Source organism: Phanerochaete carnosa (assembly GCF_000300595.1).
Source record: "Phanerochaete carnosa HHB-10118-sp unplaced genomic scaffold PHACAscaffold_3, whole genome shotgun sequence".
Classification (NCBI taxonomy): Eukaryota; Fungi; Basidiomycota; class Agaricomycetes; order Polyporales; family Phanerochaetaceae; genus Phanerochaete; species Phanerochaete carnosa.
This window is the reverse complement of record NW_006767630.1, coordinates 2029817-2053517: the sequence shown is the minus strand read 5'-3', so window position 1 is coordinate 2053517 and position 23701 is coordinate 2029817. Positions and strand designations below refer to the sequence as shown.

Genomic DNA, 23701 nt, shown 5'->3' with positions numbered 1-23701 from the left:
GTGCGAACACGCGTCTGGTGCATTACAGAGCACGTGATAGGCTCCTTGCTTGTGCCGCCATCACACCCCCAGTTTTCGCTTCGTCCACTCGGCGGCTTTGCTGGTCTACGTAAAGACATAACCAACTCCGTCTGCCCGCACGAGACTGAGCCAGGCCAACACTGACCGTGACGACAGGGCATAATCGCCAACGATTATCGCGATGGCGACAGAGTACCAGATACAGCTAGACCACACCGGCCGCCAACCACACCCATATCTGCACGAGTCCGTGCTATACATCTCAGGACTCCCGCCACATGTGAAAGACCAGGACCTAGCTACCGCTTTTGTAAGCTGTGCACCCTTCAGGCCAAATATCCCGCGCGATGGCAGTAACAGACCGCTCTCGGGAACAATTGAATTCAAGTACATCGAGAAGGGTGCGTCGCCTCCGCCGGCATCGTGCACCAGGGCGTATTGTGACCTCGCTTTGTAGCTGAGAAAGCGTTGGCTACGCTTCAGGGCCGTCAGATACCTCTACTTCAGCCCCCAGTCCAGCTCATTCTGTCGCCGTACCCGTCCACGACACCACCTACCCCGCTACCGCCACCGTCTGCCCAGCCACGCCTGGTAAAACATCTGCCTCCGGGCTACGCTGACTCACAACTGTACGATCTCTTCCGACCATTCGGCGCTCTGGCGTCTGTACGGACGCAAGTAGGCTTTGGAAAAGACACCGGTCTCGTGGAGTTTTGGAGAGAGGAAGATGCCAGGGAGGCCGAGGAAGCCATGCACTGTGCAGACGTTGAGGGACAGAACATTGCCGTGCAGATCTACATGCCGAAGAGGGCTGGTGCGACAATGTCCGAGTTCAATGTCGCTGCCCCGACATTTGTGCCGCAAGGCATGATCATGCCGTACGCGCAGGTTCCTCAGGTGTGTTGTCCTCCCAGATGCCATATGCTCATTTTCAACGTTCTTTCTCTGCCTCTGTGTCATCCTAGTATGTACCACCTCCACGATCTCCATACCAGCCTCCACGAAGCCCTCTACCAATAGTGCACGGTCCTGGCCAGCAAGTCCAGTTCGCGCCGCTTTCGGGCCCTGGTGCCAGCCACAGCGGATTGATCGATCCTTGTAATCTCTTTATCAAAGTGAGGCGCACCTGGCTCCCGTCGCCACGTATACATTGACCCCGTCATAGAATCTTGATACTTCTATTGACTCTAATGGGCTATTTTCCCACTTCCGCCAGGTACGTACTGCCGGAGACGTTCACACGCTCGCCATATGCTGACCTGATTTCGTAGTTTGGACAAATCGTTAGGTATGTCATCGTCCTTCCGCGTACGTGCTGAGACTAACGACTACTAGCGCGCGGGTGATGCGAAATGAGGGTGGGGAGAGTAGAGGCTTCGGTTTCGTGTCCTATCAGGCACCAGACCAAGGTGCGTAAACGCCGTTGTGCAGTAGGGATGCTCCGGATTGGCTTATCCTTGTTTGTAGCCTTAGCTGCCATGCATGCAATGAATGGGGTCGTTCTCGGGACGAAGCAGCTAGTTGTTCGCTTGCATGAGCCGAAACAGCTGCGTCAAGAGAAGCTCGCAGCTCGCTTTGGTGGGCACAATAACCACCCGAGAAGCCACAGCGGCGCTACTAGTCCTGCTGCGAGCGACGCCGGTGATACTTTCTCGAATTGGCCGAGCCCTAGCCATCGATCGATGGCTCTTGGATCCCCGGTTATGGGACATGACAGAGCCGATCGTGCGCGGAGGGGCTCGGGAAGCTATTACCAGGTACGCCAAACTGCACGTCCTACTTTACTGGCTGACGCTCAATATCGCTCTTCCTAGGCTGCTTTATCGGGTACCCTCAACTTACCTATGCGCTATGATGACCTTGCTGCGCTCTCGCCCGTTGTACGGAAAGAAGTTATCTCAGGCGAACTTAGCAGGCGGATCAAATCAATGGACACAGTCCCTATAGAGGACCTGGAGCAGATCGTCGACAGTATTACTACTCTCTCTCTCAGCGACGTCCTGGGCGCGATTCAAGACCCAGAGAAGCTGGGTGAACGAGTACAGCACGCGACAAGGCAGTTGAACATCCCTAGGTCGTCATCGACCAAGCCACCCTCGACTTCAGCGTCCCAAGACTCCCGCCAGGCTGACGCTCTGAACGCACCTGCATCTGCACCGGACCACCCATCGACACCTATCTCTATGCCTGCTTCCCTCTCTACACCGCCAAGGACAGAATCGCCCTCTGGCTCTGTGCCTCCTACTTCTGAGAAGGACCGCATGGCTGCTGCCGTCGCGAAGCTGGAGTCCTCGCAAGTGGCTGAACTAACAGAGCTCCTCATGAGTCTACCGAAACGCGAGCGCGCTATGTGTCTGTTCAATGCCGAAGTTCTTCGTGCCAAGATCGCCGACGCGAAGATGGTACTTGAAAGCGATGACGGCGAAGAACCCGCTAAGCCGGAGCCTGCAACACCTGCGACGCCTCAGGCGAAGCGTATTGCACCCTCCACTGAGACCTCGCCGCAAACGCCCGAATTGTCGTCCCGTGGCGCATCAGCTGCAGCTTCGCCTGCGCCCGCGACACCAAGCGTGGCGACGACAATATATACAACCGCGAGCCTGGCCCGGATGCCTGCAGTCGAGATTGTCAGACTTGTGAATGCCCCGCCCGCGGACTTCCCGCTGCGGAAGCCAGATCCGCTTGTAGCGAAGGCGACAGATGAATTCATCGATAGCCTACGAGATAAGCCTATTCAATCTCAGAAGCAGGCGCTCGGTGACAAGCTGTAAGCGTTCAGCGTTCAACAGGTCTAGATTTATTTTACTGATATCCTGCGTAGATGGCGTGTTGTCAAGGCATTCGGTGTCAAGGGAGCTGTGAGTACACACGGCGTAGTCTTCCTTGATTGAATTGCTGATCCCGTTCCTTAGCCTAAAGTGACGATCGCCCTACTCGACCAAGAAGAGCTTCGCGCTCTCGCGCATTTAATGCACAGCTATCCCCAAGTGCTCAAGGAAAAGGTGATTTTGATACAAGCTGCCGCTGCCGCCAAGTAATATGCACTCGCGGAACGCCAGACTTCGTGTATCCTCCACTTCTCTACATCCATCTAATTTGTCCAGTCTTGTCCCTCGTCGTCCTCCATTTTCCTCGGTCTCAGAGTCATTCAGAAAGAATGAGTCGTTCAGCACAGCTCTCGCTTCCTGCCCCTTCTTTTGCACACTATCTCACTCTTTCTTCCACGATTACTCCATGGTTCCAGTCCTCTTTTTTCACCATACAACTACGGCTATCGCGTTGGAGGATACAGTCTTTATTTTTCTGCTCCACAGTTTTCGTCGGTTGCACACCTCAACGCTTTGCACTCATTTTTAACGACCCTTCATGACAAATCTTGCCATACGGTTCAATACCAGAGCTAATGCTTTGTAGACGAGGGAGGTTCCTTATAGTACACCGCTGCCGTTTATTAGTTCCCCACGTAGCATGCTACAACTCGGTTGTTCCTTCAATGCCAGTTTCTTGTTCTTCTGCCCTTGTAAGCTCGCGCAGCTTTCTTTATGGTGTCATCGTCTAGTCATTACTCTGCTTGATATGCTGAGTCCCCCACGGCACGGGCTCTGAGCAATGATGTGCCTCAGCCGGGTGCGCGCTTAAAAAATCGAACGATTCGACGAGATCACTCGAAAGGTCCCACCTTTAAAGTGTGCGAAGCTGCGTGATCCTCGTCCAAGCCCCTCTCCCTTTTTCCCTTTACCTACCTTGTGAGTGTTTAGCTTAGGGTTTCACTTCTTTACGATGCAAAATTTTATCTGCAAATACCTTCGACGTGCTTCGGCACAGTGGGTTGGACTTCCCTCGGGATCCATTCAAGTCTCTGAGCCTTTTTCTTTCTTCCGATGCGCCAGCGTATCAACGTGTTTATTAATCACCCTTGTCCCCAGCATCCGCTCGACTCTTACAATGGCTCCTGTTGCTACAGAAAAGAAGGTCGTAACCGAGGATGGTCGTCAGCAGGGCAGGATGGAGGCCTACACCAAGTTCTGGCAGAGCGACGTGAGCAAGGAGAAGGACGTGGATACCGGCAATCGTCTGAACAGCTACACCGAGGTCGTCAATGGTGCGCATTTGCACTCTGTCTTTTGCCTCTCGAGCGCATCGTGACCATGTGTGGCAGGCTACTATGATGCCGCGACGCTCCTCTACGAGTATGCGTGGGCGGGCTCATTCCACTTCTCACGCTTCTACAAGGGCGAGTCTTTCGCAGCCTCGCTTGCCCGCCACGAACACTACCTTGCGGCGCAGATGCAACTCAAGCCTGGCATGCGCGTGCTCGACGTTGGCTGCGGTGTTGGCGGACCGGCACGTGAGATTGCGCGGTTCGCGGACGTGAACATTGTCGGCCTCAACAACAACGACTACCAGATCTCGCGTGCGCGCAAGCACACCAAGTACGCGAATCTTGAGGACCAGATCACCTTCGTTAAGGGCGATTTTATGAAGCTCTCCGAGCAATTCGGCGAAAACTCATTTGATGCTGGTACGTTCTCTGGTGAAACCCTGGTTTCATTATCTTAAACGTTGCCTGTGCAGTTTACGCTATCGAGGCAACCGTCCACGCACCGACGTGGGAGGGTGTCTACTCGGAGATCAAGAAGGTCCTCAAGCCTGGAGGGATTTTCGGTGTCTACGAGTGGTGCATGACCGACAAGTGGGACCCGTCGATCCCCGAGCACAAGCACCTCGCGCATCAGCTTGAGATCGGCAACGGCATCCCTGAGATGCGGCCCATCGGTAAAGCCCGCCAGGCGTTGAAGACGGTCGGCTTCGAGATCCTGCACGAGGAAGACCTCGCCGAACGGCCGGACGAGGTTTCATGGTACTACCCCCTCGAGGGTGACGTGTTCAAGGCGCAGACCCTCTGGGACGTCTTCACCTGCTGGCGGACAAGCTCGAGCGGCAAGTTTGTCTCGCATCACGGCCTCAGGCTCCTTGAGTTCTGCGGTGTCGTGCCCAAGGGTACATGGGACGTCTGTGAGACCCTCAAAATCGCTGGCGACGCGCTGGTTACGACTGGCCAGCAGAAGGTGCGTTCGAACGCGTGGCCCACTGGCACAGTGTTAATGGTGTTTTCATTTACAGATCTTTACACCCATGTACCTGGTCGTTAGTAAAAAGCCATTAGATGCTTGAGCTACTGCACTGCATCTCTGGACTGTCTACTCTGATTTCGGGATTATACTCTAGAATATAGATACCCTTATAATATACATTGATTTAGACAATTTACAATGCATCTATCGCAGCCGCGCCTCTTGTTCGTGTATGACGTGACGGGGAATGGCGATCTCGTTGCCAGCTGCCTGGTGGAATGTGTTATCGTCGGTGTGTACGGGGCGACACTAATATCTCAAGCACACTATCTGACTTATAAAATTTGAGTAGGTTTGCTTCGACATCGTCCGATCTGTTAGATCACGATCATGCCCCCACTGAAGTTATCTCACCTCACTTTGATCTGCAGTCGAATTCCCCGGCCCCGGCCGATGAAACGTATTCGAACCCGTTATGGAACCGCAGCCCAAGCGAAGCTGTCGCACACGCATTCCCAGAAGTCCAAACGTTCGATCTTGACGGCGGTGCGTTTTACCTTTAAATATTTTGCTCTGGCTCAGTTTTCTCATCTGCTCGACTTCACCGTCATCTGAGGCGCAAGGTCCACCATCCGGTCCGCAGCCTAGACATGGGCGATGTCTCTGCGATACCCGTCGATTTATGAGGCCCTGATGATGGGCCATGTGTACGACTGAGCCGGCGCTGGCCCTGATGCGCTGGAATATCGTATCTGCTTGTTCGGACCCCGTGGCCCAGGGGCAGGGTTGATGATCTCCAGAGGCACGCCAGGAAGCTGCCTTACACATATATATATATACTAGAGTACTTGACCCCCTTCCCCCTTCTCTTCCTCCAGCCATGACGTCCACTGTCCCAACGCCCCCGTCGATCCCGTTCTTGGGCCATGTAGCCTCTATCGAACGAGAGGTCCCTCTCCGCTCTTTCCGCCTGCTAAGTGAGCAGTATGGGGAAATTTACGAGCTGAATATCCTTGGTGGGTCACGCGTACATATCAAGCCGTAGCTTCGGTTGCAATGCTTAATGGCCGCAGGGAGGAAGATGTTCGTCGTTAGCACAGCCAAGCTGATGAACGACGTCTCTGATGACAAAAAGTTCTTCAAGAATATAAACGGGCCGTTATTCCTGGTCCGAAACGCAGTCGGAGATGGCTTGTTTACCGTGAGTGCTGTGCATATCGTACCGTGTGTGATTTCGCTGACATCCGTGGGTTCAGGCGTACAATGAAGAGCCCAATTGGAGCCTTGCCCGTGAGTCTTGCGGTGCGATATCTTGATGTTGGTCACCTAAGGAGCTGTCCAGACCGTCTCCTCATGCCTGCCTTTGGCACGGCATCGATCCGCGGCATGTTCCCGGACATGGTGGACATAGCCTCGCAGCTGGTCCTCAAATGGGACAGGTGGGCTTTGTTCCGTATCCATTCAATTGCAAATACTCAACTCTACGGTCAGATTTGGCCCCAAGCATCGGATCGATCCCGCGGAGGACTTTACGCGTCTGACCTTTGACACCATAGCGCTATGTGCGATGTCGTACCGGCAAGTACTTCTCCGTAAGCAAGTTGACGGGACAACTAGTATTGACCGCATCAATCAACAGGCTGAATTCATTCTACCGCGAGAGCAGTCATTCCTTCATTCAGTCCATGGGCGACTTCCTCGTAGAGTGTAACCTGCGCGCGAACCGACCAGGACTCCTCACGTCCGTGATGATGCAGACAAACGCCAAATACGACTCAGACATCAAGACTTTGACAGGGCTCGCAGATGAAAGTCTGTCGCTATCACGTCCTTGATCTTGTTGCCCTTGCTAACTGTATCGTAGTCATCGCCGAGAGGAGACGAAATCCGACAGACAAAAAGGATCTCCTAAACATCATGCTGTACTCGAAAGATCCAAAAACTGGAGAGATGTTGTCAGACTTGAATATTCGGAATAACGTAATGCACCTTCCGCTCCCTCATACGATGTCATATCTGCTAACTAAGATTGACAATAGCTACTGACATTCTTGATCGCTGGTACGCACAAGTCTCGCGACTGAAGGGATATTCTTGACCGCGACTTTAAGGGCATGAGACTACCTCGGGACTGCTAACATTCGCCCTTTATCACCTCATCAAAAACCCAGAGGCTATGCGAAAAGCTTATGAAGAGGTTGATAATGTCCTTGGCGACCGACAGATACAGTTTCCCGATATCGGTAAACTGAAGTACATCGACGGTAAGACTTGTGATTGCTGTGCCTAGAAAGTAATCTAATGGGCCAATCAGCTGTCCTCCGCGAGACTATGCGTCTCACCCCGAGCACGCCTATGCGGACTATCCGACCTTTCGAGGACATTACTATTGGTGGTGGAAAATACTTCGTTTCGAAGGATCACACTGTGGTCATCAACACGATCGTTGCACAACGTGACCCTACTGTGTGGGGCGAAGATGTAAGTTTTCGGCTGTCAGACATGGGAGACCTCTTTAATCATAATCCACTAGTCAAACGAGTTCCATCCTGAGCGCATGTTGGATGGCAAGTTCGAAGCTCTCCCGGTAAGCACCTTTGGCTTTTGAATAAGCCATACCATATGAACCTCGTTCTCCAGCCCAACGCTTGGCAGCCCTTTGGTTTCGGCATGCGCGCCTGCATTGGTCGTCCGTTCGCCTGGCAGGAAGTTCTCATCGTTTTCGCGATCCTTCTGCAAAAATTTGACTTTGTCCTTGATGACCCCTCATACGAGCTCGAGCTCAAGCAGTCTCTAACTATCAAGCCTGCGCATTTTTACGTCCATGCACTCCCGCGTCAGGGCGAACCGCACCCACTCGCCACTCCGTCCGCCGCGACCTTCAGCTTACACGCGCAGGAGGCGAGCAAGGCAAGCTTACCCGTGTCTCCCGGCGCTGAGGCGAAGCAGCCGATGTACGTTCTATACGGGTCGAACACCGGAACATCGGAGAGCTTCGCTCAGCATATTGCTAACGATGCCGCCATGCATGGTATGTAGCCACCCCTTCCTGTTGTCGAGACCATCAGTTGACCAGTTTCTGCCAGGCTTTCGTGCAACGCTCGGCACTCTCGACTCTGTTGCCGACCACCTACCCACCGACGGGCCTATAGTCATTGTATGCGCGTCCTTTGAGGGCGAACCCGCCGACAATGCCGCACACTTTGTCGAGCGGCTCACGAGCCTACAGGGCCAGCCCCTGCAGAATCTGCGTTATGCAGTGTTTGGGTGTGGCCATCGCGACTGGTTCCGCACGTACCAGCGCATCCCGAAGCTGGTCGACCAGACTCTAGAGGACCGCGGTGCACAACGGCTCACGACGCGTGGAGAGGGCGATGCTGGGAGCTCGGAGTTCTTCGAGGCGTTCGAGGCGTGGGAGGCTAAGCTCTGGGAGATTCTGCCCGAGGTGAAATCTCTACCTCATCCCGGTTACCGATAGGAACTCACATGGTTTACAAGGAATACAACACGGCGGTGAAGCAAGACGCCACTACAGGGCTGAAGGTCGAGATAGTCGGCGATTCCACCGCGCGAGCCGCTGATCTACGACAACATGACGCTGCGTTGGGCACAGTCGTCGAGAATCGGATTTTGACTGCGCCAGGCGTTCCGGAGAAGAGACACATTGGTAGGCTCGTGCTCTCTTTGTTCCCAGTGGAAAACTGATACATGTCCACAGAATTCGAGCTCCCGGCAGGAATGTCTAGTCGCGCTGGTGATTATTTGGCCATGTGAGTCTGCGTCTGTTTCATGCTGTGTGGCTACTCAACACTTGTTTCCAGTCTGCCATCCAATCCGCCTCGAGACGTTCGTCGAGTGCTTGCTCGTTTCGGCATGCTTCCTGAGCAACAAGTTCGTCACATCCGATACCTACTACATCTTATCTTGCTCACGTTTCCGTTCTCGCAGGTCGTGCTCTCCTCTTCTGGGCCTACGTCTCTTCCCGTTGGAAGGCCTATCTCCGCACTTGATCTTCTCTCGGGATACGTCGAACTATCGCAGCCGGCCACGGCTCGCGATGTTCGTGCTCTTCTGAACTGCGAAGGCTCGGACGGCACCAAGCAATCTCTGCAGGTGTTACTGGAGTCCTATAGCGACGAGGTCCTTCGTCGCAGACTCAGCGTATTGGATCTCCTCGAGCAATACCCCGACATTAAGCTGCTATTCGCTGCGTACCTCGTACTCCTTCCATCGATGCGTATCCGCCAATACTCTATCTCCTCGTCTCCTCTCTGGAACGCGCAGCGTGTCACCCTCACAGTCAGCGTGCTTGATGCACCCGCGATATCGGGACGTAAGAAGCCCTTTCTTGGTGTCGCGTCGACCTATCTCGCCAACCTGAGCCCCGGTGACAGAGTACAGATGGCCGTGCGTGGGTCAAACACGGCGTTCCACCTTCCGCAGGACCCGCGGATGCCGCTCGTGCTGTTTGCCGCGGGCTCGGGTCTCGCTCCAATGCGCGGCTTTCTGCAGGAGCGTGCTCTGCAGAAGAAGGCAGGCCGTGAGGTCGGGAGGGCGGTGCTATTCTTTGGATGCCGCAGCCCCGATGAAGACTATTTGTACTCGGACTCGGACTTGAAGGAGTGGGAAGAGCTTGGTGTGGTCGAGTTGCGTCCTGCCTTCTCGCGTACGCCCGAGAAGTCGGAAGGATGCAAATATGTTCAAGAGTATGCTTTCATGTGGTTGTCTCCATGCGATCTCTTACTAAGTGTATGATTTTACAGTCGTGTCTGGCACGATCGTCGGGCACTTGACGGCCTTTACGAAGCAGGAGCGAAGGTGAGCGGCCGCGCTGTCTCGGTGCCTATGCTGAGTACTGAAGACGTCTTGCAGTGGTTCGTCTGTGGCTCTGGCAAGGTTTCAAGCGGCGTGAAGGTCGTTCTGACAGCCATGATCAAAGAATCGAGAGGTTACGATGATAAAGAGGCCGCTGGAGCTTTCGAACGTGCCACAGTCGGCCGGTTTGCCACCGATATATTCGAATAAAGTGGCACTTCCTCGGCTACCTAGATAAAAATCCCACCTCGTATATGGAGTGTAGAGAGACCTATTGCTGAAGGAGTATGACTCGGAATTCTTGTCCATATTCAGGGCCGATTTGTGCAAGCGGCTGTATTGTAGTATTCTGTCGCTAATATGGCGGCCAATGTTACCTGCCCGGTTGCATCTGACTCTCTACGACTTCCGTAGAAGAGCTGAGGATGCGGCGTCGGGGTCGACGTTCGGAACAAAATATTCAGATCCAGATCTGAGCACGGCGTACTATTAGCCTGGCAGCAGTTGCGGAACATCCGAAGCAAGAGCCGGGGCCGCGGGCCGGTTACATACTGTGCGCTTCGCACCCTTTACAACTACTTGCTTCTGTCCTGCTGCTGATTCCTTGGGATAAAGCCTCAAATTGCCACCCGACACATCAGACTATGTCCTCCAAGCAAGCTGGTCTTTTCCCTTGCAATCCCGCGACCACTCGCGGGGAATCGACGAGAATCAGCTCCGACAAGGACAAGATTGTGTACACTAATGGAAGGACGGTCATTGTACGTGCCATTACACGACTATCCCATCGAAGTATTGGTTAATTGTCTGATAGATTCGTGACTTGAAGGTCTGATCTGCAATGGGTCTCGTATGGTCTGAAGCGGGACTGAACACCGTGTCGTTATCGATCCCAGAACCCATCCGCAGTCATATCATACGCTGGGCATGTACAGAACGCAACAGTTGCGAGGATCTCGCCCACAGGATACTACTGTGCCTCCGGTGACGCAGGCGGAACAGGTGCATATCCTATCATCCCAAGAGCACGCACAGAACTTATTCCCCTCGATTATCAGTAAAAATCTGGGATCTCGTAGGCGAGGATCGGTCGCTGAAGGGGGAGTATAAGATAATTGCGGGGCGCGTGTAAGTATAGCGATGTCTTCTTACGTGCCAGGCTCTGACAGATATTTCTAGCAAAGACCTTGAATGGGATGGGGAGAGCAAGCGCATCATCGCGGTCGGAGAGGGCAGAGAGAAGTGAAGACTGTTATGCAGAGCTGACTAACACTGCCTTACTGATTATTTACAAGGTACGGTCATGCATTTATGTTTGACACTGGAAGCTCGACAGGATCTATCATTGGCCACTCGAAGGTAAGTCAATGCTCTCACATACCTAACAGGACACTGCTAATGGTCGTGGATTTCAGACTGTCAACGCTGTTTCTATTCGTCAGCAGAGACCATACCGTGCAGCCACAGCCGGCGACGACTGTAACATTGTATTCCACTCGGGCACACCTTACAAGTATGAGAAGGTTGTTACACTTTCGTGAAGTCAAATGATCACAAGAACTGAGCTTATCATCGTGTAGACGATCAAGACACATACAAAGTTCATCCAAGATCTCCGCTATGCTCCATCCGGCGACCACTTTGCCAGTGTCGGCATGGACATGAAGATATTCCTCTATGACGGCAAGGAGGGTGAGACCATCGCTGAACTCACTGACGGCCCCCACACCGGTTCTATCGTACGCATTATGCATTACGTAGACGTTATTGTACTGAGTGCATTCCCTTTCAGATGGCCCTTAGTTGGAGCTCCGACAGCAAGGAGTTCGTGACATCTTCCGCAGACCGCACAGTCAAGCTCTGTAAGTTTATTTGCGTCATACAGTCACAACTCTAATCCCATGCTAGGGGATGTTGAGACCCGCAAGGCCGTGTCGACATGGAACCTTGGGAAGGCCGTCGAGCAACAGCAAGTCGGAAATGCCTGGACGGAAGACAGCATCATTGTGTCCCTCTCGTTGTCAGGAGATCTTAATATCTTCGATAAACGTGCGGGAGACAAGCCTTCGCGCGTTCTCCATGTATGTCTGCCCGGATTTAATAAAGCTATTAAGCCTCATAGTCTCATGGATAGGCCCCCTCGAAGGCCATCACGGCCCTCGCCCCTACGTCCAACTCAGGCACATTCGTCGCAGGCCTCGCGGATGGCCGAGTGCTCTCGTTCGATGGCGCTGACTATAAGGATGCTGAGGGACCTGGTCATAAGAATCTCGTGGCTGGCGCGGTGTCACTGCCAGATGGCAAGGTCGTCACTGTTGGCTACGACGACCAAGTCCGCGAGCTTGAGGGCGCCGGTTTCACGTACGTTTTCCCAACCATAATTGTAAAAATCGCTAGCTGACACTCGCATAGCCAAGCTTCTTCTCCCACCGCCTCGCAGCCAAAGTCTGTGGCTGTTGCGGCCGACTCCACATTATTCGTAGTGGAAATTGGCGTTGTCGAGGCCATCCGGTCGAACCAGAAAGTGCACGAGCTGAAACCGAAATATGTACCAAGCGCTGTTGCCGCATACGGCTCAGCCGTCGCAATTGGCTCGGAGGTCCGTGGCGTGGAAAAAGTGGATGAATTGCAACTGATTGTTTGTGCAGGAGCACAAGGTCTACTTGTATGATTGGGATGGCAAGACTCTGACCGAAACCGCTGTTCTAGAGGGCAATAGGGGTGCTGTCAGCGCCCTGGCGTTTTCAGCCGATGGTACCCAGCTCGCTTCCGGGGATGTAAGTCCGATATAGCTCTATATCCTGAATGACCCTCACAGGAGTATCAATCGCAGTCTGGCGGAAAGATCGCCCTGTTCGACGCGAAGGAGAAGAAGGTAACGCTGAATCTCGCCAATTTTGCCTTGCAATTGAATGAAGACTCTTAGTTCATCACGTCGAGATGGTCTTTCCACAGCGGACGCATACTCTCACTGGCTTGGACGTCCGATGGCAAACACTGCGCATCTGGCTCGCTCGACACGCATGCATATGTGTACAGTGTCGCGAAGCCCGGAAACGCGATCGCTATCAAGAACGCACACGCGGGCAGTGTCAATTCGGTCTTCTGGATTGGGGACAAGAAGCTGGCGAGCGCGGGCGCGGATGGCTGTGTCAGAACTTGGGAAATTACCTTCTTCTCTTAGACTTAAGACAGTGGACCCAATGTATAATAAAGGCCAGGGAGATATATCATCTGTACTAACTACTCCTCTCAATGTGTATACCTGAAGCGATATCACTCAAGCACACTACCATGAAGGGTTCCTAGATCCAAGTCGCATGCGGTATCATTGCGTGGATTTTCTTTTACAAAATACAGTGGGGCATTGATAACTCGTACCTAATGTTGAGACGCGTACAAAAGACAGCGTATGTGATCAAACAGAGCAAATGAACCGAGAACGAGAGGCGAAAGCAGCGAGTCCCGCAAGGGGTGGCTGGGTTTTGGCAGAAATACATAGCACCAGGGAGATAGGGGGAAGAACAGACGAATTATCAATTTCCGCAAGCCACCCTCCGCAGATAACAGCATCACAGCGGCCTCCGTCGACGCAGCTACCGCGCCTCTCCTCCCATGAGGAACCAGCACCGAGCACCCAGCGCTCAGTTGAGGTCCTCCAGCGCCGGAGGCTCGTCGTCGTCATCGCCCTTGTTCTCCTCGACATTCTCGAAGTTCTCGACGAGGTCGGGGACGTCGTCGTCGTCGTCGTCGTCAGCACCGCCCGATGGCCTCTGCTGGCTCTGCTGGATGGCCTGGTAGGACTCGGCGAGCTTGCGGAGCGAGGCAAGCGAGTCGGGACCGAGCTGGTTGAGGATACCCGGGACGAGCTCGGTGAGCTCCTTGACTTGGCCAGCGCCGTAGATAGCGAAGGTGTTGGCGGAGACGGCAGCGTGGACTATAGATTTGGGAAGCAGTCAGTTGTATGCGCGACTGTACGACATCAATTAGGTATCGCTCCATCCCAGAGCACTCCGATCGTGCATCAGGTACACGCAAAGTCCCAAAAACAATGAGTACTAAATGATTATCGTGAGACACACCTTTGGGCGTAGAGAAGTGCAGGACATTGCCATCCTCTCTGAACATGTTAACCTCCTCCACACCAGGGATGGGCTGGACGTTCAGCTTCTTGAGGGCACCCTGCAGTTTCTTGTCGTCCTGGGCACCAGATGTCTTTGTTTTTCGGACGACCTTTCGGCGCACGGTACCCTTTCCACCTATTCAAGCGCACGGCACACGCAAGGCAAACAAGCGAACGGAGAAATAGACATTTGCTCAGATTTTCTCGCCCAATCTTGCGCAGGAGACGCGATTCAAGCTCACCGATCCTGTTGGCCGCAGCCTGCGCCTGCAGCTTAGCCAGTTTCGCGGGGTCCATCGTATTGTTTGCTGAGGATCGGGACTAACGACGGGCGGATGGAATTTTGGTGGACTTGGTCGTGAAAGCGAGAATAAGGTTCATGAGTAAACATGACCACACAAAGCCTCTTCTCAGGCGCTTATCTCATCAAACGCCCACCTACGAGTCATTATAAGCGATTAGCATGCGGCAAGCTCTTCCTCACTCTTTTTCTGCTCTTCGTCTCTTCAGACATGTCTCAAAAGTCATTCTTTATTCGTCCGGCCGTTGCTGAGGATGTGGTATGTAGATCATAATTTATATCGCGCTCTTGAGCATGTCCCTTTCCTCACAGCCCTCTAGGATGCCATCTTAAAGTTAATCGTGGATCTTGTATGAATTCTGGTCTCAATGCCTTACAAATGCTTTAATAACACGTCTTTCTACTAGGCGACCTACGAGAAGGCCGCCGATCAGGTGAAAGCGACATCTGAGCTCGTGAGATGCCACTCTAGGTATCATGCACTACGGTTTTGACGCTGTAAATCGCCGCGTAGCTGAGAAAGAACCTCTTCGAGTCACCGTACGCTCACACCTTGCTCGCCTTCACCGGTTCCCGCGAGGCATCTGGCGAAGTCATTGGGTTGGCCATGTACTTCCACAATTTCTCCACATGGACCGGCAAGCCAGGCATCTACGTATGTGCAGATCATTGATCGCCCGACGATCTGCAGGCTTCCTGTCGCGTGAATACGCTGATTAACTTGGAATAGCTCGAAGATCTCTTTGTTTCTCCGGAGTACAGAAACTATGGAGTTGGCAAGGCCTTCTTCGCTGAGCTTGCTAAAGTAGCTGAGGAGAAGGTAAGCGAGACAAGGACACAGTAACATAGAGCACTCACCATTTGCCGTTCGCTGTTAGGACTGTGCACGCCTCGACTGGTCAGTGCTAAACGTGAGTACGCTGCTAATATGAATGTGGCGTGCTGATCGACTCTACTGGCTCCGTAGTGGAACCAGCCATCCATCGACTTCTACGAGAAGAAGCTCGGTGCATCGGCGATGTCTGAGTGGATGGGAATGAGATTAGAAGGCGAAGGCATCGCGAACTTGAAGAAGTTTGCCCCGCAGTAAATGTAGGCGATGTCAGCCCAGCTTACGCAGGTAGCGATCAACCTGCGTAGCGTCCGGCGGTGGAAGCGGCGTCTACAAGCACTGATATATGCGACGCTGCATTAATTCCTATATTCGTGAGCTGTAAAGTGGTATCGCACTCCGTCCGCAAGAAGGAATTCAAGGGACCTGAAAGCGATGTGTGCAAAGCGATACAAAGCGATATTAGGGTAAATAAGTTAAACGCCGTCGTAGCTCGCGCCACCCGCCTAGGCAGACGACGTAAGTCTGCTGTCCGCGTCACATGTATACGCGGCGACGCACCTTGCGAAGTTTAACGATGATTGGTTCTTCCTTAAGATCGTCTTTCTCGCGAGCGGGCACCTCGACAGAGAATACGCGGAGAATGGTCTTTACATCCGCTACATGCACAGAGATCTGCATGCTAATCGTGAGCGCATAGATCACCAACACCACGTCAATAGCACGTACCTTTGCTTTACGCATGATCTTGCACGACATGCCGATCCAGACGACAAGGATGAACTTCTCACGCTGCGACTCCTTGTCGTTAGAGTATCGCATCCTCACATATGCGAAGGACGCCTTGTCCCCTTGGAGGCGTTCACGGAGCTCGTCAAGACCACCCGTTCCTGTGGCTGTGACCTGTAGTTTATCGGAGCGATCGGACTACAAGAGATATATACTGTAATTCACATCAATGCATACAGAAACAGCGGAGAGCTGGCTCACCTCGTAGTCCAGCAAAAGCCAGCTCGTTTCCGTCTTGTCCGAACGGACATCCTGGTAAGCTGTACCCATGGACGTGTCAGGACAGCGTGACGAGGCTACTAAGGATAGCGGCGCACCCTGATCAATTTCGGGGTCGGATACATCGGCCATCGAGAACGGGGGGCGGTGTGTACACGAAAGGCAGAGGAAATGAGGCTCGCGTGTACAGTCTATGGTTTCTATGAAGTAGTAATAATGCCAGGTACGATGGAAACGGCTACTATTGAATGGGCGTCTCATAGTAAGTAGCGCCGTGTTCCCACGCTTACAGTACGTTTGGGATCTTGTTACATACTCAGCGTACGCCCACCTTTCTCTCTTACATCCTCCAGATGCTCGCTTTCAGATCCCTAGCTTCGCCAGTGCCAGCCTCAAGATTTGCAGCCAACTCGTTCACTGCTCTCTATTCCACCGTCTCCGGGCTTGCGCGTCGAAATTGGGACGTGTCAGGTCCTGCTCCGACCTCGTTTCTCGAAACCGAAGAGACGGAAGAACGTGTCAGAGATCTCTCCAAGCTGAGTCGTAGTGCCAGATTAAGGCGGCAGACCCCTGAAGAACCCACACCACACGAGTTTAAGGCGCATAGCAAGACCATGAAAAAACACTTCCCCGAGGGCTGGTCACCTCCGCGGAAGCTATCGCGAGAAGCCATGGACGGTCTTCGATCGCTACACGCGCACGACCCGGAGATCTTCAGCACGCCATTGCTTGCAGAGAAATTCAAAATAAGTCCTGAAGCTGTGCGGCGTATTCTTCGCAGCAAGTGGACGCCCAGTCCCGAGCAGAGACAGAAGATGATACTACGGGAGAGAAAGGCACGAGAGGAGTGGATAATGGCCCAACGCATGGCAGAGAGGAGGAAACAACTAGAATTGGAAAGGAAAATCTCTGTCAAGAGAGCGAAAGACGAACTTTCCTTATGGTGATGCACTGCGACAAAATTATCGCCGGACACGGCAGAATAGCTTCTCTAGGAAAAACATCTTACAGGTATGTGCCTTGTTCTGCATTATGAGAGGTTTTACTAACATTGTCGTGTGTTAGATCTATCATCCCTTCCCTTCGCATTCACATTTGAATGGACTACATTATGCTACACTCGATAAATAATCATATATATGTGTGTATAACACTGGCATTCTGGGATATACCGTAAGCCTCAGGTCCAGTGTCCACGCGTATTTGTAGAAATAAAGATACAAGTCCGTTCGTCCGTGTATGACACTCCCACGTCAATATTTGTGGTAGCCAAGACGTACATAACACGACCCCGGAGGAGGCTTGCAAGTGAGGTGATCGTTCCAATTCGGTTGGGGAACGTTTCTGAGCGGCCCTTGGGCCTGGTCGACCAGGCTCAAATCGAAACTCAGCAAGAGTATCGTAAGCATGACCTTCATCTGCAATTTGGCAAGCCTTTGCCCAAGGCAGACGGTTTTTCCTGTTTTGCACAAGTAAGTGAGCTAAAGAATGGATCGACCGATCGACAAGTGTCCGCGGACCGACGCTCACCTCCGCCCCAGCCGATGTAGTCAACCTGCGCGTCGCTCTTCGATCGGCCAGGATCGAAACGCCACGGGTCTGGGTATAGCTGTGGGTTGAGGTGCACGTCGCTGAATGGGTAGACAACGTAGGCCCCCGAAGGAATGCGCACGCCGGCGACGTATGTCTCCGGCCCCACATTCCGCCGCATCGCGGTGTGAGGCTGCGCGACGCGGAGTGCCTCACGGATAACCGCGTCCATGACAGGCGTGCATTGCTCGAAGGCCTCCAGGGGGACGGTCGCCAGCTGCTCCGCGAGGTTCTGTGTGCCGGTGGCAGTGGTCGTCGCGTGCACCGCCAGCAGCGCGTGGGCCTCGTCTTGGGCCCGGAGGCGCCACTCGGGGAGCCCGGCGAGATATGTCACAATCCATGAGGCTGTCGACGCAGGAAATGTCAGCATGAGCAGATCGCTGAGAGTTCCATAAGACCTTACCCGTGGTGCCCGTTGAGCGTGCCCCGGCAACGAGGAGCCCCATGATGAACTGTGAGAATTTATCAGCCATGCGGCATGCTGGCAACGCGAGCGGTCTGAATTACCCCCACGATAACCATCTTCTCGTCCCCGTGGTCAACGAGCATTTGTAGGGTGTCATCTCTTGATATCCCACTGGCAACCCTGGCCCTAATAGCCCCGTCAATAATGTCGTAAACCTTCTTCGACGATCGAAGCTTCGCGAGCATGCTCAGGCTCGGCAGCCATGGCAGCAGCACACTGAACGGCGTCGTCGAGTCGTCGAGAGCATCGTACAGCTTCCTGAGCCGCTCGACTGTCACCGGGTCGTCTGCGAGTTCGTGACTGGAGAGGGACCGCACGGTGGTTTGGAATAGTAACTAATAAGCGTGCGGCGCGTAAGACCGAGGCCGTCGCTCAAGGAAGCCAGAGAAGCGACCTACCGCCGGGATATGTGCGAACGGATCGATCACTGACCCTGCGCTTCCCCAGGAACGCGTAACGCGACAGATGTCTTGCAGAATGTATGGAATGACTGCTCGGTGTTAGTGCCTGCATGGTCGCCGCTGTGATACGTGACGAGGGATACTCACGTCGCTGGAGATGGTCGCTACTCTGAGCGGCGGCGAGCCTTCGGTGAATGAGGCTAATTCGGCGCGCCTGCAGGTCAGAGGTCACACCGGGGAGCATTGGGATCTTCGCTCGGCAGATTGGGAAGAAAGCACGTTAGTCAAATTCGGGCGGTTCCGATTAACCTCTCGCACTGAATGGACTCACGGCGCCGGAAAGAACCTTGAAGCCTTCGTGAATGTCAAGCCCTTTGCACGCGAAGAAGTCCGCGCGGGCATACTCCTGTGAAACAACCACAACAGTGTTCTACCCGACGCGAATATCAGCCGAGAATCGCGACAGACGGTGCCGAAGAAGTCAACCCACCTGCAATAATTTGAAGCGAAAGAAGGGCTGACGTGTCAGCTCGAAGCCGCGCGCGAGGAAATCGTGTCGCGCGGTGAAAAATGGCCAGACGGTCTCCCAGATACTAAGGGGCAGAAAGGGTGGGCCATCGTCGTCTTGCTCTTGGCGAGCATTCGCCCAACAAGATAGCAACGCAAGGATAATTACACTTGGCAGTACGATGATGAGCTTGAGAGCTGCATCGTGTGCCGCGAGGGACTGAACCAGAGTGAGGACGCCAAGGGAATACATGATTCGCGGGGTGACGGAGAAAGTCCGAGAGCGACCCGATACTTATAGCCATTCTAGCGGCGGAGAGTCTATGAGCAAGACAAACCTATTTGTGGACAAGTTTGCACCCACCTCGATGGAGCATTTCGCCCGATGTTGCTCTCTGTTTCCGCGCGAGGGACACCAGGGTGCAATACGAGTGATCGTTGCAGACAGTGTCCATTCTGTACAGGTTATTTGCCATTTGAATGGCATGCTTCCGGGGGCCTAGACAAGAAGACAGTGGGACCCTGTCCTCATGGATCCATAGGAACGTTCTTGACGTCGCGGTGCCGTGCCGCCGGAACCGGGAACTAGAATGCAGATTATGGCCGTCGTCACTTATTCCGTGGCTTATCCATGGACTACACTGGTCACTTCAGGGAGCACTCCATGCTTGACTAAACCCACATGGTGCGGCACGCACCGTGGCCAGGAAATTGGTCGAGAGCGCAGGCGGGTTGCGGCACTCCACGTACTGCTCGGCATCCTCGGAGAGTAGTTACACATGCTCTCCCGATTTCTTCTGATCAGAGGCGCGGCCGTCCCTGGGGAAAATGGAGCGGAAAGAAGACGTTAAATTTTATAGCGCGGACATGGTTTGGCACACCCCTCTAATGGAATGTCGGGAACAAGCATCCGTTCGTTAAGAAATCTTGCATTGACCCTGGCGATGGAGGCCCCACTAGATCCTGAGCACTTCGTCACGAGGAAAGTTTTCTTTAGAGATTTAATGCATTTCCACATGGTCTAAGGTAAGCCTCTCCTGCTATATCCCGGTCGTCAGATTCTCGGCAGCGTAACAAAGCGAGAGACGTACCTGCCAATATAATTATCAACCCTCCGCCTCTAAAATGACACAGTCCGTCCAAATCTAGATCTATTATGCAGCGCAGAAGGGTTTTACGCCATGCCGGTAGTCGAACGCGGTCAGGATGCACTGATGGGTGGCAAGTGCAGCCAACACGACGTGGACATGGAAGATTTGATGCGACGAGAAGAAGTAATCAAAGCGACCGGGCGCAAACCGCTCAGGAACCCTGTTCGCGCTACAAAGCAGTCGTCAGTTGAGCGGCAGGAACGCATCGACGGAATCCCCAAAGGTCGACTCACTACAGCAGCGCGCCATTAATATAGAGCACACCGGAAGCGAAGAGCCAGCCGAAGCCCATCTCGTGGCATAACTTCATGAACCCATGCGTGACCATGCCTTGTGTTACCGGCACGATGCCGCACAATCCGAGGCCGATGAAGACCTTGGTACGCGCCCCGCGATGGGTCGGCTTGCGATATTCTGGGTTGAGTACAATGTATGCTGCGGCTGCGTGGGTGACGCGCTCAGATCGAACGTAAATATAACGTGACGATGCGCATGGAACTCACCGAGCCCGGCGCTTGATATCAGCAAGAGATATAGGATCTGGAAATGCCATTCACAGAAGAAGTTATAGTAGATGCAAGGAAGGGAGGATCCAACGATTAGGACTGTCATATCGCAAGCAGGTCAGCCGCGGTATTATGATGCGTAAGGCATATAGGGATATCCCTGATAACTGGGTGCGATGAGGCAGAGATTGAACGAGCGACTACGCTCGACTGGTCGTTGAGGAGCTACTCACCCACAATGCCTGCATAGTCCAGTGAATTACATCGTTCAGCCACCTGTGGTTCCGTAAGAGCTACTATCAGAACGTGGAATGTACAGGTGGACCCACGCCTCTAGAATGGACACCGAACGTGTGGTAAGAAGCACTGCCAAAGAGGCATAACACCGCGGATGCCAGAAAAATTGCAAATACGGCGGCGTCGACCCAAGTGGTCGTGTCGTATTGGGAGAGATAAGTCTGACGATAGGTGCCGAGGAGCCAGCAGAAGAGAAGCCCTCCGAATAGATGGCTGTGAATATTTACTGCGGTGAACGTGTGTGAGAATGTCAGTGGTGGAGGAGACGCGAATAAAGGACGCACTCACCCGTTTCGTTGTGGACATCTATCAGCGAAGGAAGAGGTCCCTGAGCGGTCAGCCCTGCTTCGTGCCAGGAAATTCGCAGAGGCGGAGCCTTTGCGCAAGGAGCACGGGGAAAGAGAGACACGCACATGCAAAAACGGAGATAGCGCATCCTCGGAAACTATGTTGTGTCCTAACAAATGGTGCATGTCAGCTGGGTTGTATGATGATACTGGCCATGGAGCTCGTCTAGATCGCGCCATGCGTCAAGATCGCCCACCTCCTGTATCCGGTGAGAATGTACTCGTTGTCCTTTTGCCATGCAGGGATCTCGTGCCACGTCAGGGTCACTGTGTCCGTGTGGGCTGGGTCGCGCTCTGGAGGGTCCTCGGACTTGTCGTTGGGGTCGGCGTGGATGCGGCTCTGGAAGTCTTCGAGGACGTTGCCTGGGACGTCTCTACCGTCGCCAACGGCGGCGGCGGTCCTCTGTCGTATCTGCTCTGACATGGTCGGTATTTGGCAATGATCGAGTAGATAGACAGTCGACGTCCACTGCACTTGGGAATCTGTTGGGGATTTGTCGGCTCCGCCATCCAACACCCTTGATCTTGCTTGCCTGATCCGGCACGATGAATCCCGCTTGTTAGCGTGTCACAGTCCGTGACGCCTTCCCAGTTAGGAAAGGTAAGTTCGAGTTCAACACCAGTACACGGAGGCTGTTAAAGCGCTGCTACGCCTTGGACGGAGAAAATTCGCGGGATGGAATGTGTCTAAGACATTTTTGAGACACTCAATAGGTTACTTAAGAGTCGAGACGCATGCATGGGTTGGTTAGAGGTTGGCATTGAACTTGTACATTAGAATTTCAAGTTGACTTCGATCCAAACAAAACGAGGGAGGTGAGATACGGCGGAAGATGTGGTGAAGCAGGAGAAGATTAGCATAGGAGAGATATAGGCCTGTATGCAAGGCGATGTGAGATAGCTGACACGTCGAACGCGGAGAAACGGCAGAGACATGTAGCCGGATGGCAGTAGCGGACATGATGTTCAAGTAACGCGGAGGAAGAGGGTATAGCAGCATAGCACTGAAGCATGCATAGCAAACGTCGCCACCTCGAGCTAAGGCTCCTCGGAGGGGTCGAAGAAAAAGTTGACTGCGGGGAGGGGCGGTACGCTCGACTCTCTCCAAGAGGCAAAGCGGCGTGACGCAGGGGATGGTGACTCAAAAGTGAAAGCAGAGTAAATGCGCTTGCGCTCGGGGGTATTAAACAGCGGAGGGCCATGGCTGTTTGGCACAGACAAGTGCTCCGTCTCTTCTGTATTGCTTTCGGTAATAGAGAGCTTAGCGGGAGCAACGTTCGTATTGGCAACCTAAACCATTTCAGACTTGAGCGTAGAGCTAGACATGGCAAAGTGACAAACGGACCTCATTAACTTCCGTTACTTTGATCTTCAGTGAGCTTTCGGGAGGGGAGCTCGTATCATAGGCGTGCGAGAGGTCCGCCAGGGGGAGGACAGTGAACTCGTAGCACTTCGCGTCGATTTCAGCCTGAGTGAGCTGGTTCTCGTTCAGACGACTGGGTTCAGCTCGCTTATCTTCGGCCTCCTCCTCAGCCTCGTCAACTCTGGGCAGGTTCGTGGCCTTGCGCACTCGAGGGATCCTTGACGGCTTCTTCGCATTCCCCGCCCGCTTCTCTTTCTTCTCCTTCTTCTCTTCTATCACGGAGCCAGCGGCGAGCTTACGCTTTTTCGTAGTGACGCTTCCGGAGAGCGGCTTGGTGTTCAAAGGGACAGGTTTACTCGCGAGAGCATTTGTCTTGCGCTTCTTGCCTGAATGTTCGCTTGACGATGGCCGTAACCCGGTGAGCGGGTCGAGGTTCTCCTTGTCATTCGCAGACGAAACGGTGATACGAGCGTTAGCATTGCGTGTGCCAAACGGAGTAGGCTTGTGCGCTGCCATAGTAGAGGAAGACTCGTCCTTGTAAACAACGAAGCTGGCGACTCGGCGCGGTTGCGTGGGCATGGGGGTATTAGTGTGATGTATGTCCAGAAGTTTGTGGAGGGTAGGAGGGAGCACCGGAAAGGTAGAGAGCGAGAGGGGTATCACTTGGGAGGGTCTTGCAACGTTGCGGGCGGAAGACGGGAAGGTCGAGTTCGAACAACCAGCCCAGATGAACTGTGTGACAAGGCTTGAACCGTGACACTAACACGCGCCGCTGTCACGCGTACGTGACGAGCCATATCACGTGTCCGCGGCGCAGAGGCAGCTGGCGATGAGAAACAAGATAAGGTCGAAAATGAAAACGAGAAATGGCTTGCTTTTATCACAGCAAGCTGCATTT

At 53.5% G+C, this 23701-nt stretch overlaps 10 protein-coding genes across 10 annotated transcripts; 5 read left to right on the top strand and 5 right to left on the bottom strand.

Moving 5' to 3' along the window:
• Positions 1 to 54: 54 nt before the first annotated feature.
• On the top strand, positions 55 to 3610 carry PHACADRAFT_116674 (uncharacterized protein). The gene is made up of 10 exons (XM_007393325.1): positions 55 to 422; positions 479 to 918; positions 987 to 1136; positions 1187 to 1237; positions 1293 to 1309; positions 1357 to 1430; positions 1489 to 1778; positions 1836 to 2788; positions 2843 to 2879; positions 2934 to 3610. The coding sequence occupies exons 1-10, from the start codon at positions 203 to 205 to the stop codon at positions 3057 to 3059; spliced, it is 2358 nt and encodes a 785-aa protein (XP_007393387.1). The 5' UTR covers positions 55 to 202; the 3' UTR covers positions 3060 to 3610.
• Positions 3611 to 3947: 337 nt separating this feature from the next.
• PHACADRAFT_252042 (uncharacterized protein) lies at positions 3948 to 5305 on the top strand. Its single transcript, XM_007393324.1, has 4 exons — positions 3948 to 4123; positions 4181 to 4543; positions 4597 to 5090; positions 5146 to 5305. Exons 1-4 carry the CDS (start codon positions 3967 to 3969, stop codon positions 5194 to 5196), a joined length of 1065 nt encoding a protein of 354 aa, XP_007393386.1. The 5' UTR covers positions 3948 to 3966; the 3' UTR covers positions 5197 to 5305.
• A 777-nt stretch (positions 5306 to 6082) lies between these two features.
• On the top strand, positions 6083 to 10361 carry PHACADRAFT_139651 (uncharacterized protein). The gene is made up of 19 exons (XM_007393323.1): positions 6083 to 6112; positions 6170 to 6297; positions 6353 to 6386; positions 6439 to 6535; positions 6588 to 6674; positions 6736 to 6908; positions 6961 to 7076; positions 7136 to 7157; positions 7208 to 7360; positions 7411 to 7577; positions 7630 to 7683; positions 7737 to 8127; positions 8183 to 8541; positions 8595 to 8763; positions 8815 to 8866; positions 8918 to 8987; positions 9045 to 9802; positions 9860 to 9914; positions 9969 to 10361. Exons 2-19 carry the CDS (start codon positions 6178 to 6180, stop codon positions 10119 to 10121), a joined length of 3030 nt encoding a protein of 1009 aa, XP_007393385.1. The 5' UTR covers positions 6083 to 6112; positions 6170 to 6177; the 3' UTR covers positions 10122 to 10361.
• Positions 10362 to 10506: 145 nt separating this feature from the next.
• PHACADRAFT_252038 (uncharacterized protein) lies at positions 10507 to 13151 on the top strand. Its single transcript, XM_007393322.1, has 15 exons — positions 10507 to 10672; positions 10726 to 10740; positions 10808 to 10913; positions 10970 to 11039; positions 11091 to 11153; positions 11207 to 11270; positions 11327 to 11434; positions 11492 to 11650; positions 11704 to 11773; positions 11820 to 11992; positions 12046 to 12272; positions 12324 to 12510; positions 12560 to 12688; positions 12745 to 12786; positions 12838 to 13151. The coding sequence occupies exons 1-15, from the start codon at positions 10556 to 10558 to the stop codon at positions 13093 to 13095; spliced, it is 1788 nt and encodes a 595-aa protein (XP_007393384.1). The 5' UTR covers positions 10507 to 10555; the 3' UTR covers positions 13096 to 13151.
• An 87-nt stretch (positions 13152 to 13238) lies between these two features.
• On the bottom strand, positions 13239 to 14369 carry PHACADRAFT_252035 (uncharacterized protein). Its single transcript, XM_007393321.1, has 3 exons — positions 14277 to 14369; positions 13994 to 14170; positions 13239 to 13848 (listed from the first exon to the last, which is right to left on the bottom strand). Exons 1-3 carry the CDS (start codon positions 14329 to 14331, stop codon positions 13556 to 13558), a joined length of 525 nt encoding a protein of 174 aa, XP_007393383.1. The 5' UTR covers positions 14332 to 14369; the 3' UTR covers positions 13239 to 13555.
• A 164-nt stretch (positions 14370 to 14533) lies between these two features.
• Positions 14534 to 16343, bottom strand: PHACADRAFT_252030 (uncharacterized protein). Its single transcript, XM_007393320.1, has 9 exons — positions 16274 to 16343; positions 16158 to 16216; positions 15897 to 16094; positions 15729 to 15842; positions 15303 to 15673; positions 15214 to 15246; positions 14743 to 15155; positions 14656 to 14685; positions 14534 to 14594 (listed from the first exon to the last, which is right to left on the bottom strand). Exons 1-5 carry the CDS (start codon positions 16305 to 16307, stop codon positions 15644 to 15646), a joined length of 435 nt encoding a protein of 144 aa, XP_007393382.1. The 5' UTR covers positions 16308 to 16343; the 3' UTR covers positions 14534 to 14594; positions 14656 to 14685; positions 14743 to 15155; positions 15214 to 15246; positions 15303 to 15643.
• A 165-nt stretch (positions 16344 to 16508) lies between these two features.
• Positions 16509 to 17200, top strand: PHACADRAFT_252029 (uncharacterized protein). Its single transcript, XM_007393319.1, has one exon. It carries the CDS (start codon positions 16529 to 16531, stop codon positions 17120 to 17122), a length of 594 nt encoding a protein of 197 aa, XP_007393381.1. The 5' UTR covers positions 16509 to 16528; the 3' UTR covers positions 17123 to 17200.
• Positions 17201 to 17428: 228 nt separating this feature from the next.
• On the bottom strand, positions 17429 to 19392 carry PHACADRAFT_90797 (uncharacterized protein; the record flags this gene model as incomplete). Its single annotated transcript, XM_007393318.1, has 8 exons — positions 17429 to 17634; positions 17706 to 18110; positions 18169 to 18217; positions 18273 to 18566; positions 18630 to 18721; positions 18780 to 18882; positions 18964 to 19062; positions 19123 to 19392. The coding sequence occupies 8 exons, from the start codon at positions 19390 to 19392 to the stop codon at positions 17429 to 17431; spliced, it is 1518 nt and encodes a 505-aa protein (XP_007393380.1).
• Positions 19393 to 20293: 901 nt separating this feature from the next.
• Positions 20294 to 21864, bottom strand: PHACADRAFT_89788 (uncharacterized protein; the record flags this gene model as incomplete). The annotated part of the gene is made up of 8 exons (XM_007393317.1): positions 20294 to 20459; positions 20524 to 20731; positions 20794 to 20895; positions 21030 to 21072; positions 21126 to 21319; positions 21382 to 21399; positions 21507 to 21550; positions 21638 to 21864. 8 exons carry the CDS (start codon positions 21862 to 21864, stop codon positions 20294 to 20296), a joined length of 1002 nt encoding a protein of 333 aa, XP_007393379.1.
• Positions 21865 to 22183: 319 nt separating this feature from the next.
• PHACADRAFT_252022 (uncharacterized protein) lies at positions 22184 to 23338 on the bottom strand. The gene is made up of 2 exons (XM_007393316.1): positions 22786 to 23338; positions 22184 to 22730 (listed from the first exon to the last, which is right to left on the bottom strand). The coding sequence occupies exons 1-2, from the start codon at positions 23317 to 23319 to the stop codon at positions 22479 to 22481; spliced, it is 786 nt and encodes a 261-aa protein (XP_007393378.1). The 5' UTR covers positions 23320 to 23338; the 3' UTR covers positions 22184 to 22478.
• Positions 23339 to 23701: the final 363 nt, after the last annotated feature.